This window comes from Melospiza georgiana, chromosome 11 (genome assembly GCF_028018845.1).
Source record: "Melospiza georgiana isolate bMelGeo1 chromosome 11, bMelGeo1.pri, whole genome shotgun sequence".
NCBI lineage: Eukaryota > Metazoa > Chordata > Aves > Passeriformes > Passerellidae > Melospiza > Melospiza georgiana.
Genome location: NC_080440.1, coordinates 15,889,033 through 15,905,707, shown reverse-complemented (window position 1 = coordinate 15,905,707; position 16,675 = coordinate 15,889,033). Strand labels below are relative to the sequence as shown.

At 40.4% G+C, this 16,675-nt stretch overlaps 1 protein-coding gene across 3 annotated transcripts in view; it reads left to right on the top strand.

Annotated features, from left to right (window-relative positions):
- Positions 1 to 16,675, top strand: part of LOC131088330 (6-phosphofructo-2-kinase/fructose-2,6-bisphosphatase 4) — a 52,046-nt gene that overhangs the window by 16,898 nt on the left and 18,473 nt on the right. For all 3 annotated transcript variants that reach the window (XM_058032285.1, XM_058032283.1, XM_058032284.1), the window contains exons 2-7: positions 6,931 to 7,047; positions 10,951 to 11,047; positions 13,383 to 13,449; positions 14,603 to 14,677; positions 15,515 to 15,571; positions 15,895 to 16,016. In XM_058032285.1, coding sequence (XP_057888268.1) covers positions 6,931 to 7,047; positions 10,951 to 11,047; positions 13,383 to 13,449; positions 14,603 to 14,677; positions 15,515 to 15,571; positions 15,895 to 16,016 — 535 coding nt within the window. The remainder of the gene's footprint in view (positions 1 to 6,930; positions 7,048 to 10,950; positions 11,048 to 13,382; positions 13,450 to 14,602; positions 14,678 to 15,514; positions 15,572 to 15,894; positions 16,017 to 16,675) is intronic.

Sequence of the window (16,675 nt, the reverse complement as noted above, 5' to 3'; positions counted from 1 at the left end):
AGCCAAGTCATCCGCCTCCTGAGACTTTGGCTGCGGCGTTTGTAAACCATAGTTCATTAACAAACTTTGCCTCGCAGGTTGTTTTTGACCTACTCTTCCTCTCATTTCCCCCCTTACTTAAGTCACAGAGGTCCGGTACACGGCAGTTTTGCAGACAAAAGGGTCTTTGTCGTGTGGAATTGTTTCTGTTTGTCATGCAGAGATGCTGTGCTGACAGAGGTGAGGCTCTGCCGGTGTGGCAGGAGTCCATGGGCTGCAGCCTTGGCTCTCTGCTCCTGCTTTGGTCCAGCTCTTGCTAAAAGAGGAAGCCAAACCCCCTCCCCCACAAAAAAACCCCAAACCACCCCTCACTCTCTTGTTGTGTGCTGGGCAAGCAGGCAGGAGCGTGTTTCTGTGGGAGCTGAATTACTGCAGCATCTGAGCCATGGCAGATTGAGATGAATGCTGAAGTAGGAAGAGGGTCAGAAAACGTGTATAAATGCTTTATAAACACGCTAAGAAAAGTGCTTCATTTTAGCCTTAATGTGGCATCTCTTTTCCAAACAGAGTAATATCTGTTATAACTCTGACACAGATACTGTTTTACAAAAATCCCCCAAACCCAAGAACAAAATTGCATGTGAGTCATGTGTAATTTGATGATGTACATTGTCTTCTTGGCAGAATTGTTTAGCTTCACTTGATTATAAATTTAAAAATATTTCGCATGCCAGTGGGGTTTTTTGTAGGACTCTCTAAGTTTAATGCTTAAGACCCCTTATAAATTGTCAAGGGACTGAAATGAGAGTGCACCTAGACTGCAGCGGGATTTATTTTGCCTTTGTGTTGTATCCACACTGCAGTCAAAAGATTTGGAAGTAAAGTCATTTGGAGATAGCTCTATTAGATAGAGCTATTTAGCAGCTTGAGTTGAATTATTACTGTCATGTGGGCCTTATACTTCAGAAGGAGCAAATAATCAGCCATAATGAAAAAAAACCTTCTGCTAGAAGAAGAGATGGCCTTTTTTTTAAAAAATCCTTTTGCAGCCCTACCCATAAAAAGTCTGCAGTCATTTGTGATAGATAAGAATTACAAACAGCCTGCAAAGGAACAGAAGTTACTCTTCCTTGATTAAACCTTCTATCTGGTGTCAGCAAACTGAGAACACTTCATGATTTTTCCCATGCAGGGGGGTTGCAGACTCCTTTTCCCTGGGATTTCCACGTGTCCTGTGTTGCCCTGTGCTCTGGTGAGGCAGTGTGCCCTGTGGGTGCTGCAGCTGGCAGCATGGACTGCCCAGATGGGTCACTGGGGCTCTGTTGGGCTGACCAGCTCTGGTTCTTTGCTGCTTCAGGTAACTGTGGCAGGTGATGCTGTTCCAAAAATACCAGCTCAAGGTGCAGGTGGTTTTCTTGTCCTCAAGTGTAGCTTTGCAGTGAAGTTAGTCACTCTGTGTTGAGTTTCTTGGCTAAACAAGATGACCTCTTTCAGTCTCCTTTGGTTGGTGGTTTATTTTTTTTTTTTTAATTTTGCTTGGTGCTGCTGACCTTTATCTGCACCGCCTTTAGTCTTTATCCTTCTAGAAGGTGGATGAGCAGAACTGTACACACTTCCAGCTGAGGCCTCAGCAAGTTTGTCTACAAGAGGACTCACCAGTGTTAGCTGGTTTTAGCATGATTTTCTAAAAGTTGTAGCAACTGCTGTTGTCTTGGGAAGAAGCAATGTGTTGAGCTGTGCCAGGGTTCAGCTGTCACAGGGCTTTGAAGAGCCAGTTCTTTCAGTCTGTGCAGTACAAGGTCTTTGGGGAGGAGCTGTGTCCGTGTGCAGCCTACAGAGCAGGCAGTTTTACAGCTGGGGACACGAGGTGGCTGTTCTGGTGACTTCCAGAGTCACACCTGAGGGCACTGCAACTGCATCTTGTGCATATGAATAGCTGTGGCTTGCCTTCTGCGGTCACCTGTGAGGAGTTTTGTCTGTGAACAGGTTGAAGGAAAGCTGTTCTTGGCATTGGATGTTCAGATTGCTGTAACCTCTGAATCAAGCTGTAAACATGGACATGAAAAACAAATAGCTGAGTAGGCCCTAGTGAAAGTTGTTTGGGGAGCCAGCAGAGGATGTTTATAGTGAGAGATAAATAGTGAACTTCCTGTGGTTAAACATTCCTCCCCAGCTACAGTTAAAAGCTTTGTTTCCCGACAGCTGCTGAAATTTGGTCATTCTAATAAATGTCATTTGCTGCTACAGCAGTAGAAATGTACGTCCCCTCCCAAAAAAGTATCAAATTATTGTCTCTGCTCTAAAGAACTGTACCCTTTGAGCACATGCTGCTTGTGTGTATTTATGCTCCTCGTGCTAGGAACTGAAAACAGGAGAGGGAATGAGGTGAGGATGGTGCCTGAGGAGCAGGACGTGAGGTGGGATCGTTGCTGTTGGCATCAAAGCTGTAGAAGCAAAAGGTGACCCTGAGCCCTGAGGAAGGGAATGACAGAGCAGCTCAGAACAGCTGGTGGCACTGGGCTGGCCAGGGGACAGATGTGAATTCTGGATCCCTTGGACCAAGGTGATGATAAAAACTGGTGGTTTGGACAAAAAGAGGAGACACAAATTTGAAGGTGATGGACTTCTTCAGGTTTAGGAGCAGATGCTTTTCAGGAAGAACAGCAGGGTGGAGAACTCATCCCCATGGGATGCAAAGAAGGGAGACTGGTTGTCATTGTTGATCAAAAAGATATGATGGATTAACAATGGTTAACTTGGGTGAGTGATGGGAAAAACATGTAGGGCTGACCTTATTTGGAAGGATGGTTGTGTTGGCTTAAAGTCAGAGAAACTTGTGTATGAGCCTCGAAATAGTGCAGGATTTTTGGAGAACGGGCCTTGAATTGAAGGCCATAGGAACTGCAAGAACACTTTGTAAACTTCAAATCTTTAACAGTAACAGCTTGATAAAAAAACATGTGTCCTTAACACATATAAGGAAAAAACAAAATCTAATTCTGGGTCAAAGGGAAGGACAGCTGATAATTTGTTTGGTAGTAAGGGAACCTGGAAGATATCAACTCCTGACTCGGATTTCACAAAATCCAAAAGAATTTTGAGGGCTGATGAATTGCAGCACTGCTCATCTAGATTGTTCCATGTCCCAGTTTGGTTTCACAACCTTCTTTTGCATTTGTGTTATTTCACAATAGAGGCAAGAAATAAACATGTCATTTCTTTCTCCTTGACTGCTAAGTCTTAAAACTTTAGGAAGGGTAGGCAGTCATCATTTTACTCTCGAGCTGCAACTTGCTGTGTTGTTCTAATGTTTAAGAAATATTAAACTGGGATAATGACTTTGCTTCAGTTGCAGCATTTCATCATTTGGCCATTTTCCCTCACTGATTGGAATTTTGGGTGTGTTTTTTTTCTATGTTCCCTCTCTTTGGTGATGCTGTTTATAAACATGCACTCCTAAATGTATATATCACAAGCGTCTGTTTTAAAGAAAAAACTGACTGAAGAAAATGGTGTACAAGCTGTAAGTTTTGTTTTACTATTCTGAGTGCCTGTGTTCCTCTAACAAAATCAGTGTTGATGGCACATCCACAGGTTGGGGCTGTCAGAAACCCTTAGGGGTTACATATGCAAAGCAGAAGTGAAAAATGAGATTGTTTTCTGGAGACTAGACTGTGTAGAGGTATTTCTGAAGATAAACCAGACAATCCAGTGGTAAGGAGTGGAGAGAAAGCTGCCCTTAGGAATCTGCTTTGGTTCTAACTCACACACCTGTAACCCACACTGAAGTTTTTATATAAATTGAACGATGGTGAGCTGCTGTGAAAAGGGGGATTTACCACTGTGTCACTGGGATATATGTAATTTGTGGTATGTTTGGCTAATTTTATTAGCTTACTTCCTTGTGTCAAACTTGCTTACGTTTCTTCAAGGGAAAATGTAAACCATGAGACGCTGATAATGAAAATACCTCCATGGGAATGACTATTTCCCCTGCTTGCAGGGAGTGTTGGCAATGTTCTCTTGAGAAACTGTGGTTTAGATAAAGTTAACATAATTAATTTCTTTGCAATATTTGATACATCCATTTGATACATACCAGCACTTGGCATTCTGTTCTGGTCTTAACTTTTTTATTCAGCTAATGAGCAAAATTAAGCATTGTTAATTACATAGGATCATAAGGGAGGAAATAGTCTCCTGTGCTGAGTCTTAGTGTGTTGAGAATGCTGCACAGAGGTACAGAAGAAGTCAAATAGCTGCTTTGTGTGCTTTTATTTTTAGTCCTGCCATTTAGCTGTGAATGGGCTGTTTTGGCCAGCCCAGGTGCCTTTGCTTCTCCTTGCCAGTGCACAGGTGTGTTTGTCACTGAGTGCCACCTGTGCAGGTGGTGTGAGGCTGCAGCCATGGGTGGCCATCCAATCCAGAACACCAAACATTTCTTTGGTGCCCTGAATTCTAGACTGTGAACTGTCCCCCTCTTGTTAAGGACAAGCCCTGAGGGGTGGCACATTCCTGTAGCACCATGGCCTCTGTAGTGTTGCTTACAGGGCCGTGGCTTTTTGTAAAAGCAGATTTGGGATCATTGGCATCAGTGGTGTTCCTCCTTACAAACTCATCTGTCTTTATAGAATAAAAGCACTCTTGGTCAGCCTGGCACCTAAAAAGAATAGGATTGCCTCTTGTTTATTGGGATATTTCTCTTGGTTTCTGCTCTGTGGTTACTCAGCAGAGTGATTGGAATAGCAGGTGAGATGTGCCTGTTAAACTGGATACATGGGGTTCTGACAAAGGCAGCTTTGCTGGTTTTGTACTTTCTTTGAGGATATATCTGTAAAAATGGAGGTGGTAGCAGACTGGCACTGAATATCCCTCATGCATGTTGTAGTTGGGTTGATCTAGTTTGCTGGTTGGTTAGAAAATATATCACAAACCCATGCAGGCCTTAAGAAGGACTTAATTTAGAAATTTAGCTGTTGATATAATCTGTGAAGCAGCCATTTAATTTAAGTGGTTTGCAGGACTCTTCATGGAAGCTTCCCAGACTTCAGTTTTTCTTCATACAGGTTTATCATGGCATTACTGGAGGACAGATATTCTGTGAGAAGGTGAAGTTTGTATGGCTGACCCCAGCAGCAGAAAAAGGAAAGAAAAAAAAAAAAAAGGAGGTGCTCTAAGAACAAAAAGTTGGTAAATTCTGCTTGGAATGAGTAGAAAAGCCTGTTACAGCACAGTTCCTTGCAGAGCCTTTCTGTACAGATCCTGGTTTGTCTTTTACTGCTCTTACTTCACTGCTTGTACCGAAAAATTGTTCAAAACTTGAGCTAGGTGTTTCAGGTGAAGGACCCTTTGAACAGGCTTTGAAGAAAAATGTCTTCTCTTAAAATTTCTTGAGGCCCCGGGGTTTCTCTCACCTCAGTATTTTATTGCACTGTCCCTAAAGCCGGAAGCAGGGCTGTTAACTTAATAAGCACTGTGCTCTTGGCACTCCACAGACTTTGTTGTTTCCCTAGAGACTTCAGCCTCTTGGAGAGGGGGTTCACAGCCTGAACTTATGACAAAGAGGAAAAGAAATTATTACCCTTCTTGTTTATAGGCTTCTGCTCAGAGGAACGTTCTCTGAGGGTTTTTATCAGTGTCCTTCCAGAGACTTGGCCATGTTTGGATGGATCTGTTTTGCTTTGCATTTAGTTCCCTGTAGCTGTCATTACAGGGAGTAGTTGCCTGTTTCATGGATTTGAGGTTGGGTACCATTTTACCTCCTCTCCCTCATGAAAAGTTGTGTATTTTTAATGTTTTTTGGTTTGTGTCTTTCATTGTGCATTTTGAAACAGTACATCTGCCTTTGCTAATCTGCTTGTTCTTTTTTGATTCAGTCGTGTGAACATTCTGCACCAGGTTTATGCAAGTGATTTTGTGAGATGGGAGTTTGGGAATTTTGAGCAATCGCAGCCCTTTGTACAACAATTCAGTTATGCCTTAGAGCTAATCACTGAGATTTGGTCTTTTGATGTGAACTGATGTCTCCTCTGTCAAGGCACTGAGGAAATCAATAGACATGTGGATTGTGCAGAAATGAATTCCCTTAAAAATAGAGGGTGGAGGGAGCTGGTGGTATCTGCATCACTTTAATATCTTCTTTCTTTTTAGGCAGTTCCTTGTAGCTGTGATAGATTAATGCAAGGTATCCTTAGTTTTGTGCTGTTAAAATGTTCAAAAACTTGTGATTTGAAAGGAAATGCACAAGATTTTCAGATTACGAATACAATTCCTTCAGCCTCCTACACTGCTGAGTTTTTTTAATTAAATGCTATGACTTTAATTAAGAGTGTGTACATATATCTATATTAGATTATTATACTTGATTGTATAAAATACTTGTCTTATTCTTAGTAACAGTCAAAATGAGTTCTGCTCAAGAGAGATTTTAGTGTTAATTATACTTAAAGGAGAAATAATCAGTAGTGAGTAGCTTGTTTTACTGTAATGTATAAAGATGTGTTTGTCATGCTCGTTTTGCTCAAAATCAAGAAAAGGTTGAACCATGTTTAGATCTTGTTTTAAAAATACAAAAATTATTTTAAAACAGTACACCTTGCTGTTTCCTTTCAATGCAAGCACTGAACTGAGGTACACAGGGGCATAAGATGTCAGTTGTCTTTATTTTGGTATTGTTTCTGTGTGCCAACACACAGGTTTCTTCTTTGCTGCCTGTTTGCACCTCACATGTCCATCATTGCACTACCACTGACTCACCCTTCCAAAATTCATAAGAAGGGAGATCAGAGTCCCTGTCCTGCTGTGGAGCCCCAGATGGTGCCACAGTGCATGAGCTGCTTGGGGGCACCTCCTTGGGGGGCTCACAGAGAGGGGTTTTCCCTGCAGCAGCAGCAGCCTTTGCTTTGTGGGAATGCTGTTGGTAAATCCTGCTTTCCTGTGTTTCCTTTGCAGTATGTATGACCAATTGCCCTACTCTGATTGTCATGGTGGGTCTCCCAGCAAGAGGAAAAACCTACATCTCCAAGAAGCTGACACGCTACCTAAACTGGATTGGAGTGCCCACAAAAGGTGATGGGTTTACTGTTGTTTACAGCAGAAGGACAGGGCACAACCTTAGGGGCTTTATAAACCAGATTTCCAGTAATTTTGTTGCCAAGTTTGACTATTTAAAAATCCTTCTGCTTTGTTAATGTATTTTTAAGCAATAACATACACAGGCACGTGTCTGTTTATGTGCTAATTAATCAAATTATTTTGACTGTTCCTTTATCTTCTTGTTCTGTCAGGTGCCTAAATCAAACTTTTTCCCTTATCATGAAACACTGCCCTTTTTTGTTTATTTATTTTTTCCTTGTTTCCCTTCTCCTTTCTTCATTTAGGTGAAAAGGAATGTTGTTTACAAGCAGTTGAGCAATCGCCACTTCTGGGTTAAACTTCCCGACTTCTCCCTCTTTTTTTACTCTGTGAACTTTGTGCTACTTGCAGTTCTTTACTTCTTCATGTTTGTGGAATGACTTGCAGTTCTTCCTCTAAGTACTAAGAGCCCAGAGACTGAGACAGGCACTTGTTATCACCTGATTTTGACTGTTTTCATGTGGTTTAACCTTTCTGACGACCAGCATCAGCTAGTTCAGAGTTAAGTTTTATCCATTAGGTTGAAATGGAATAACAACTCAAGCAGTTTAGCCTATATCCAAGGTGACAAAATGCTTGTGTGTTAGATACACATGTAACTGAAATTTATGACATGTTATGTGTAAATGTCATTGAGTTTGAGCACTTCACTTTGTTAAACTTCTCGATTCTCCATCTTTTTTACTCTGTGAACTTTGTGCTGCTTGCAGTTCTTTACTTCTTTATGTTTGTGTAATGACTTGCAATTCTTTGTCTAAATACCAAGAGCCCAAAGACTGAGGGAGCCACTTGTGATCACCTCCTTAAAGATTTCTGTGTGTGTTTTGGGCAGGAAATGGCTCAGATTGGCTGTGCCAAGGAGCTCTCTGGGCTCCTGTGGTGTCTTGTGGGCCCATAAACAGGACCTAAGTGCATTCAAGTTCTGAGCAGCCACCTCCCCTTCCTTCTCCTGTCTCTGTGCAGAAGAGCAAGACACATTTGGTGTGCTGGGATTCTGTGTCCATTGCAGTAATAGTAGCTTCATGCCTAGTTAATAATTTAAATGACATTACACATATGAGGTCATACTAAAGTGTGCAGTTTTGGCTGGCTGTGCAGAGATGTATTTCCTAGTCACTCTAAGAAGTCAAGATGAAAAATTCTGGCCTATATTTAAACTGCCTTTTGATTCTAGGGTAAAGCTTTTTGTGTGGGTGTTTTCTTAAGTTTTTAGGAACTTGTCTAATGTGCTTTATTTAGAAGAGACATTATGGGGGATGTATTAAGTATGAGAATTTACAGGACTTAAATAATCACTTTATTTTGACTGTTTTCACACGGTTTAACCCTTATGATGACCAATATCAGCTAGTTCAGAGTTCAGTTTTATCCATTAGGCTGAAATGGAATAACAATCCAAGCTGTTTAGCCTATATCCAACTGACAAAATACTTGTATGTTAGATACACATGTAACTTAAATTTCTGACATGTGTTATGTATAAATGTCATTGAGTTTGAGCACTTCACTGTGTGATCTTTGACTAGCAGAAGTCCAGTACTGGACAGCAGAAAGATATTATCCACATCTGGTTCATGCTTGGTTGAATGCATCCCAAATACTAATTGTGCTGTAGGTGGTGTTTGGCCCAACTGTAGGAAAAATTCTGTGGGCTGCTGTGAGCAGCACATCAGAAAACACACTCACTTGTGCTTGATGAAAAACAGGTAGAGCATTGCTGCCTGATTTTACAAAAATATGCAACCCAAAGTTGCCATATGAGGTTCTGTCCTTGGTTGCTGAGTATTGTTTGTCTTTGTTAGAAAGGGCGGCTGAGGTGCTCTCAGCAAACCACAGAGCCTTTCTGTTTGTGTCTTTAGTGATGCAATTTTACTGAAGTCACTGTGAAACACCTCACTGCCTGGCTGAGGGGATAGATGACATTTTCCCTAATTCTTCCACTTGGTGGGACTGAACTGATACAGGATCAGTATCAAGTAGCCCTAACATCTGCTACCCTTTGGCTCTTAATGTCTTAAAATTAGTGTGTGCTTAATTTAGCAGGAGTTCTTGTTCTCTGAGACAGATGGTTCAAATGATGAGGTTATGTAAACCAGAGAAAAGATAAATGCCATCTTTTCATGTAACGTTAAGCAAGCTGGAGAGTTCAAGAACAGAAGGTGGAGGTAAATACCCCAGGCTTTTGGTGATGGTTAAATCATTTCAGTCATCATTTCTGTGCTTTCTTCCTTCCAAAATCCTCTGTTGTATAGAATGGGAAATGGTTAAAAGTACAGGGGACTTTTGTCTGTGCTTTTTGAAGGAAATGAGGTCAGTTAGATGTCTGAATAGAATTGTGTTGCAATGTGGTTTTGAGATACTGAGCCTTGGAAGCTTTTTTGAATAGTTGTGGTTGTGATACCAGTGAGCTTTGAGAAAATTTTCCATAGGCATGACTGCTAAGAATAAAGGCTGGAGATTGTCCCACTAGATAGCACTTTTTCCTCTGCTCTGCATGGCCTCTGGCAGTAACTATTCCTTCTCATGAAATTCATTATTTTTTACAAGAACCCACCTTTTCATGTAGCCACTGTGGCCAGTGCTTATTAAAATCAACATCACAGAATCACCTGGATTGTTCTGTAATCCATGTCATGATGCATTCCATCAACACTCCTGAGCTCAAACAAAACTTGACTTTTGGGGAGAAAAATAATTTTTATATCTTTATCCTCTGCCTCCAATCCCAGCAGCAATCTATATACAGCAGCTGGTTCATGAGCTCTTCTATTCTTTCTTCTTTCTTAACTACAGCCTTGTAATTGAATCTACTGTTTCTTTTCCTCTTTCCAGAAATAAAGTCTGGCAAATAGAGTTGTACCTTGGCAGCATCTCAAACAGAATACTTCAGTGTGGTTGAATTCTAAAAAAAAAAAAAAAACAAAACCAAGAGCTTTGCAGTTCCACAGAAAAAAACCTGTAGGTCTGAAACAACTTAAACATTAACTGTATTTCAGAGGCCTGCTTTCAGAGCCATTGAATGAAATGAATTAGGGTTCAGTGTCACTCTGCTCTGGGGCAAAGCAGAACTGTCTTGCCCTAATCCCATACCTGATATTGCAACCTGATGTTGTGTTTGGCCATGGACCTTTTGCACCTTAACCCAGATAAGGAGTAGGTGGTTTTTGACCACTGAGAAGAGATCCCAGTGAGATTGTTTCATACTTAGGATGATTTTTAAATTATTTTGTTCTGGCAATTTTTTTTCCCAGTAAGTGGAACAGGGCTTGTGAAATACTAATCCTTAAGGAATAGAAATATTAGAGCAGTGTTCTGAAAAAATGTTTTCACTACTGGAATTTTAAGTTTTGTTTACTTAAAGCAAGATTGTTTAGTTCTATTTAGAGCTCTGCCTTGTGCTGAAATAAGAATTGTAAGTTTTGGGAGGTGTTATCTGAATACTGTTTCACTGTACATATACATAGAAGAAGAAGAAGCTAATGATAATAATAAATTACTATTAATACCAATAATCATGACTAGTCCTTTATAGACTTTGAGTAACTCTGAAAAAGAGGAAAAGAATTTCTTTTTGTTGCCCAGGCAAACTGGCAGACAAAGGCACTACAGAGTGGCCACTGAAGCAGAGTGATTACAGCCCAAATGTTCTTTAGCTATTTCCAAGATTTATTGCTGTCTTGGCTATTTTAAACCTCACAAAACACAAAAAGAAGTATGATAGATTGACTTCTTACAGGCCAAGTTATTTTATCTTTGCAGCAAGTTTGGTTTCAAAGTTGTCATGACCTTTTCATGTTTCTGTTGTTGGCTCTTGCTAATGCTGGTTTCTCTTGGCAGAATTTAATGTTGGTCAGTATCGTCGAGATTTGGTGAAAAAATACAAATCCTTTGAATTCTTCCTGCCTGACAATGAAGAAGGCTTGAAAATCAGGAAGTAAGTTTTGATTGTGCTTGGTACACCATGCTAATTGTATTAAAAGGATATCCTGTTTAATTTGCTCTTAGAGATTGCTTGAAGTTGCATTTTTGTATGATCAAGAAGACCCTTAGGGAGACTGCAGGAAAATACATTCTAGAGAAGGTGGAGTAGTGATTTCTTTAGGCTGATTAAAATTTGGGTGTCTTTTTTTCTTGATTGTTTCATCTCAAGCATCAGAAATTGAGAGAAGTCCTTGATTCATTTTCATTAGGATGTGACTACTGTTACTCCTGTAGATACTCCAGGATATTTTCACTGAAAAACTATTTTAATAGATAGTAATAACTTTTCCTACCTCTTGTAAAGTACCAGCTAATAAATGTGACTCCTTCTGCTGCATAATTCCTAAAATCCCATTTTAGAGCTTTTGTTTGCTTCATAAAGGAAAAAAACCCACATAACTGCTTTTCTTTTTGATTTGTATAATGAAATTGTTCATCTGGAGCACTTTGAATGCATTCATCATTATCTGTTTAAATGAGTGAGAATCAAATGTGATCATTTTCTCCCTGAAATTGTGGGTTTGGCCACCATGCAGGTGCCTCATTCATTCCCTCAATGCACAGCCTCAAAAATTGCCATGTTTTGCTAATGCTGTGCAAAGCAAGGAGAGAAGCAGAGTTCTGTGTCCAGATGAAGCATTTGAGTCTCTGCTCCTGCCTGGAAAGAGGCTGTGCTTTAATGTAGGGCAGACCTTCAGGAGAAAGGGTCAGAGCAAGAAGGAGCTGCTTATTTCCTAGAGGAGATCAAACAAGAGGGCCTTTTGATTTTCTTGGACACTCACTGTACTTTTTAGTGTGTTCAGGAAAGCCCTTAGAGCGTGCAATGTGAAAGAGAAGGAAATGAGAAATTTGAGATGGATAGAAATAGTATTTATTTAGGCTACTTAAAATATGGACTGCCTTGTTTTTAATTCAGCTTCACCTTATACATCAAAACCATCTGGAGTTCTTTTGTGGCGGTCCTTGCCTTGTCCCCCCTCTCTCTTCTCTTTCTTCCCCTCAGCAGCGCTGAGTGTTGCTAAAGCCAAAGGAGAACAGGCTGCATAAGAGCCTCCCAATCCTTGGGGATAAGAGCAGTTATGAGGTGCATTAGCTTTGCAAGCCACTACTTTTTGCTTACAGGTAGAGCCAAACCTTTTAATGTGCCTCTGTGCCACCTATTAGGCTAAGTGCTGAGGGATGTAGCATGAAATGGGCTGTGTGAGATGATCTGCCTGGTTAGCAATGAGTAAAGAGGGTTTGTATTTATTCAGTGAAGACCTGGGCGATGAATCTCAGCTCCTGACATCTGTTAACTGTGCTAATGTGGAAATACTGTCAGGATCCAAAAGCCTTCATTTCTCTTTCAAGATAAAGCTGTGCATCCAGAAGGTGTTAAATAGAGCAGTTATGAATTTCAGTCTGGAAAGAAAATTTAGGAGTAATGTAGGGAAGGGCTGTTGAAATGGGCAGGCTTTTATGTTGGTACTGCAGAGAGGCTGTACTTACTGGGAATAAATGGGGCTTTGTTCTGCTAACAAGTAAATCGTGTACAATGTTGCCCTCCAGCTTTACTGATGTGTTAGGAATCATAATGGACTTTGAAGATAATGCTAATGCTGGGGACAGAGGAAAGTTGCATATTCATGTGTTCTTGTCCAGATTTAACACAAGTGTAAAGTATGTCAGGGTGGGGATTTTTGGTGTTTGTGACCTCAGCTGTCTCCAGTACTTATTACACTGGGTTGGTGACTGCAGTGGGATGATATTTCACCTCAGTCACTAATACTTGATGCTACCTTTGTTTTGCTCTCTGTATTAACAAATTTTTTCTACATAAGCAGTTTTCACACAATAGCTCACAAGAGAGTAAGTGGATAACTGAAAAATAGTTTCCTCTCCAAATTGGTGCCACAAGATAAAGGCCTTGAGTTGATTAATTTTGTTTAATATTTTGCAAATCAAATTAAGAAGCAGTTATGAATGAATAGGTAATTGGGAAAAGCATGCAGTTGCAGGGATGTTTCAGTGATGTTATTTTAGATCAGTGGAAGGGTATCCTTCAAGCAAAGCTGATAGGTGTTCTGTGGACATGAGTGGCTGTGTCAGTGACACAGAGGGGCAAGGTGACATGACCACATTTCCTTAGTGTAGCTTGGCTGATCTCTGTTGAGCTGATCTCTTTTCCCTATGTTTGGAGAGAGGTCTGTATTTTTGAGATAGATTGTCTTAACATTTGCAGGGCCCTTTTCTCCCAGGTGCATAACAAGACGCCCTTATCTGTGTTCTGTGGCTCTCTCCCTGTGCAGACAGTGTGCCTTAGCCGCGCTGAACGACGTCCGGCAGTACCTCAGCGAGGAGAACGGGCACGTGGCTGTAAGTTTCTTCTTGGAGATACCTTCTTGAGGTGCCTCTGCACCAAACTCTGTGTGTCTGCTGGATTATACACAGCCTGAGTAGTTACAGCAGCTGTCCAGTACACCAGATTTCTGCCTTTTGGTAGTTAGGTCTGCCTTGTTGCTGCAGTGAAGTGAATGCTGAATTTGAGGGTGATGATGCCATATTGAGCAACTACCTTTTGAGGGTTAGCTGAGAGGAGGATAACACCAAGAAAAACTCCACCTTCTCTATACATTGCTATAGGACAGTGCTCCACAATGTGCCATTAAACACATCTGTCATTTTACTTGCATGTCTATTTGATAGTTTAGTTTTCCAAGTGGAAGGTAAAGACTTGCTGAACAAAAAGTATTCTCTTGGCACTTATTACTGACATGAGAATGTCTGAAAAGAGCAGGAGAAACTTAAAATGAGTTAGTGCATACCTGAGTATTTAATAATGGGATGCAAAACACCAGTTCCTCAACTACTGACATTGTGTGTTGAGACTAATTTTTAAAGTTTTTGTCTTAAGACTACTGACACAACTCTGGGGTTTTTATTAACTAAACAGGGAAAACCATTAACTGTAAGTTCTGCTGAATACATGAGGTAAATGTTATGCTTTGGCAAACTTCATACTTAAGTAAAACATTGATGTGTTCAGAGATAAACTGAGTTCCTAGAAAAATGGCTGCATTGATGGTGTTATTCATGGGCAGGGTTTACAACTCTTGCAAATTTTACACTTACATTTTGAACAGCCCATTGAACTGCAGCTTTTTTTTTTTTTTGTAGCATAAGTTCACTAAAAACTTGTGCATTAATATTTAATGCTGATAAGGGGCAAGGAGGAAAATTCTCTCCTGAACTATGTGCTAGGCTTAAATTCTGATTTCTTTTTCCAAGTCCAAGAGTTCTGCTAGAACTGCTTTCAAAATATTACTAAATTTTAGTATTTAAAAAAAGAATATGTGTAAAGTAGTAATGTCTTTGTTTTCTTCTTGAACATGTTGAGATAGTGGGGTTGAGGGAGGGGGAAGTTTCCGTTGCTTTCCTTCAGACTGAGGGACTTGGAATGAATATTTTTGTTGTTACTATTACAGTGCTTTCCACATTCCTTTTTCTCTCTCCCTTTAATTATTCCTAGGTCTTTGATGCTACAAACACAACTCGAGAACGTAGAGAAACTATTTATAAATTTGGTGAAGAAAATGGGTATAAGGTGAGTGAAAGCAAAGCAGTTCTGAGCCACTGCATGGCCAGGCAAGCCAGTGGTAGTTTTGTCCTTATCTGTACTCTAAGTGCACTAGCACAAGCCATGTCCTTCTTGGATGTTTAATCAATAATGTGTTCTGTGTTCCTAAGCATTGTTTGTGATTAGAAGTCATTCAGTCCTCATTTTTCTCATCTTAAGTGTTTGTACTGTTTGGAGCTAAGGTATTTTGTGCTACAGCTCCAATTTTGTCTTCCTGGACCTGTGGTCATGAGTGCAGTGTCAGAAAGAGCTTTTAAAGTATGGTTCTTCATGCTGTTCAGATCTTTGCTGCAGGAACACGAAGGGGTTCTGTGTTAGTTGAACTTAGTGGTTTTCTACCTTCTGGTTTTACATTTAGCTGTTCTCCAGTCATCTTTCATTTCCTCTAAACTTAATCTCTGTAAGCCTTTGACACAGCAGAACACAAGCCTCTTTATAAGTGAGGCTACTCCATGAGCTGGGAGGCTTCTGAAACGTTAATTCAGAAATGTTAGTTACTGTTTGTGGGGCTGAACCAGCATCCTCTGCATTTGTTTCTTCCTCGTCCATCCTACATCTTTTCTACTGCAAGAATTTTCCACTTGCAAGCATTGTTGTGGAAAAGAGCAGAGAGCATGATGTGTCATGGAATGGGAGCCAGGGATTTCTGATGAGAGGTCTGGAGAAGCTTTCTGAGTAAATGGAGGGAAAGGGCCTTAGCATGGCAGTGGGTGACATGCTGCTTGTGTGTTAGTACCCAGAGGTGTTCTCATGCATCTTCCTTCTTCCTCTCTTCTGTTCTTCTTCCTCCCATTTGGACTGAAGACCTTTTTTGTGGAGTCTGTATGTGTTGATCCAGAGGTCATTGCTGCAAACATTGTGGTGAGTAAAGTTAAGTTTGCTTGATATTGGGAAGCTTAAAGTAGCTTAGTATTTTTAGAAGTACATTATAAGAATTTCCAATAGCAAAAATCCCACTTTAACTCTCATTAATGGAAAAAAATTCATTTTTTCCCTGTCCATGTGACTGTTACTAGCTCAGAAGTTTAATTCTCTGAAGAGAGGGATTTCTTTTGCTTTACATGTATTTTAATGAAGGTGCAGACAAAGCTTTTTGTTGTGTTCCCCTACTCCCTATTTCTTTAAACACCCATGAAGAAGGGAAGGAAACTTAAATACTGTTCTCCTGGTTTTATTTTAAACAGCAAGTGAAGCTGGGCAGTCCTGACTATGTGGATTGTAGCAATGATGAAGCAACAGAAGACTTCATGAAAAGAATAGAGTGCTACAAGAACTCGTATGAGACTTTAGATGAAACTCTGGACAAGTAAGTGATGAAACAACTCTGTTATTACTGCTGGTGATCACAATATTATTTAAATGTTATTTTAAGGGTTGGGGCATCCTGTACTGGGGATTAGGGCTTTCAAGTCATAATTTAGTGGCTTGATTTCTCTCTCTCCTTTGGCAAATTAAAGTGTTGACTGAAGGGGTGTAGCATGGAAACTGCCTTCTTTGAGGAAAATTGGCTAGTGAGACTAGTCTGGGACAATATTCTTTTTGATTTTCCCACTTGGAGAATGGTATTTATTCTTCTGGGATAGAACCAGCATTTAGCAATTATTCCAGAATTTCTACAGTGGTTGGTTGGTACTTGGCTTTTTTTGGTACCTAGAGGAGACATGAGTGATTTGTAAGCATAACTTAATTGGTTGGCATGGTTAAGGTTAATTATGAACACATCAGTCTTAAAAATGTGACTTCTTAATTAATTTCTTTTTGCTTGCAAAATTATCCTGCAGGTGCAGGGCTCTGAGAAACTGTCTTAGCTTCATTATTTATCCTCACGCCAAAGCATTCTTCTGTTTTTTATTAACTTTGAACTCTTGAAAATAAGGTAGGGATGAATCATGTGAGGAGGAGCCCCTTCCTTCTTGCTACAGCCCAGCATTTCAGAGTAGGATTTGGAGCTGCACCATCCCAGGT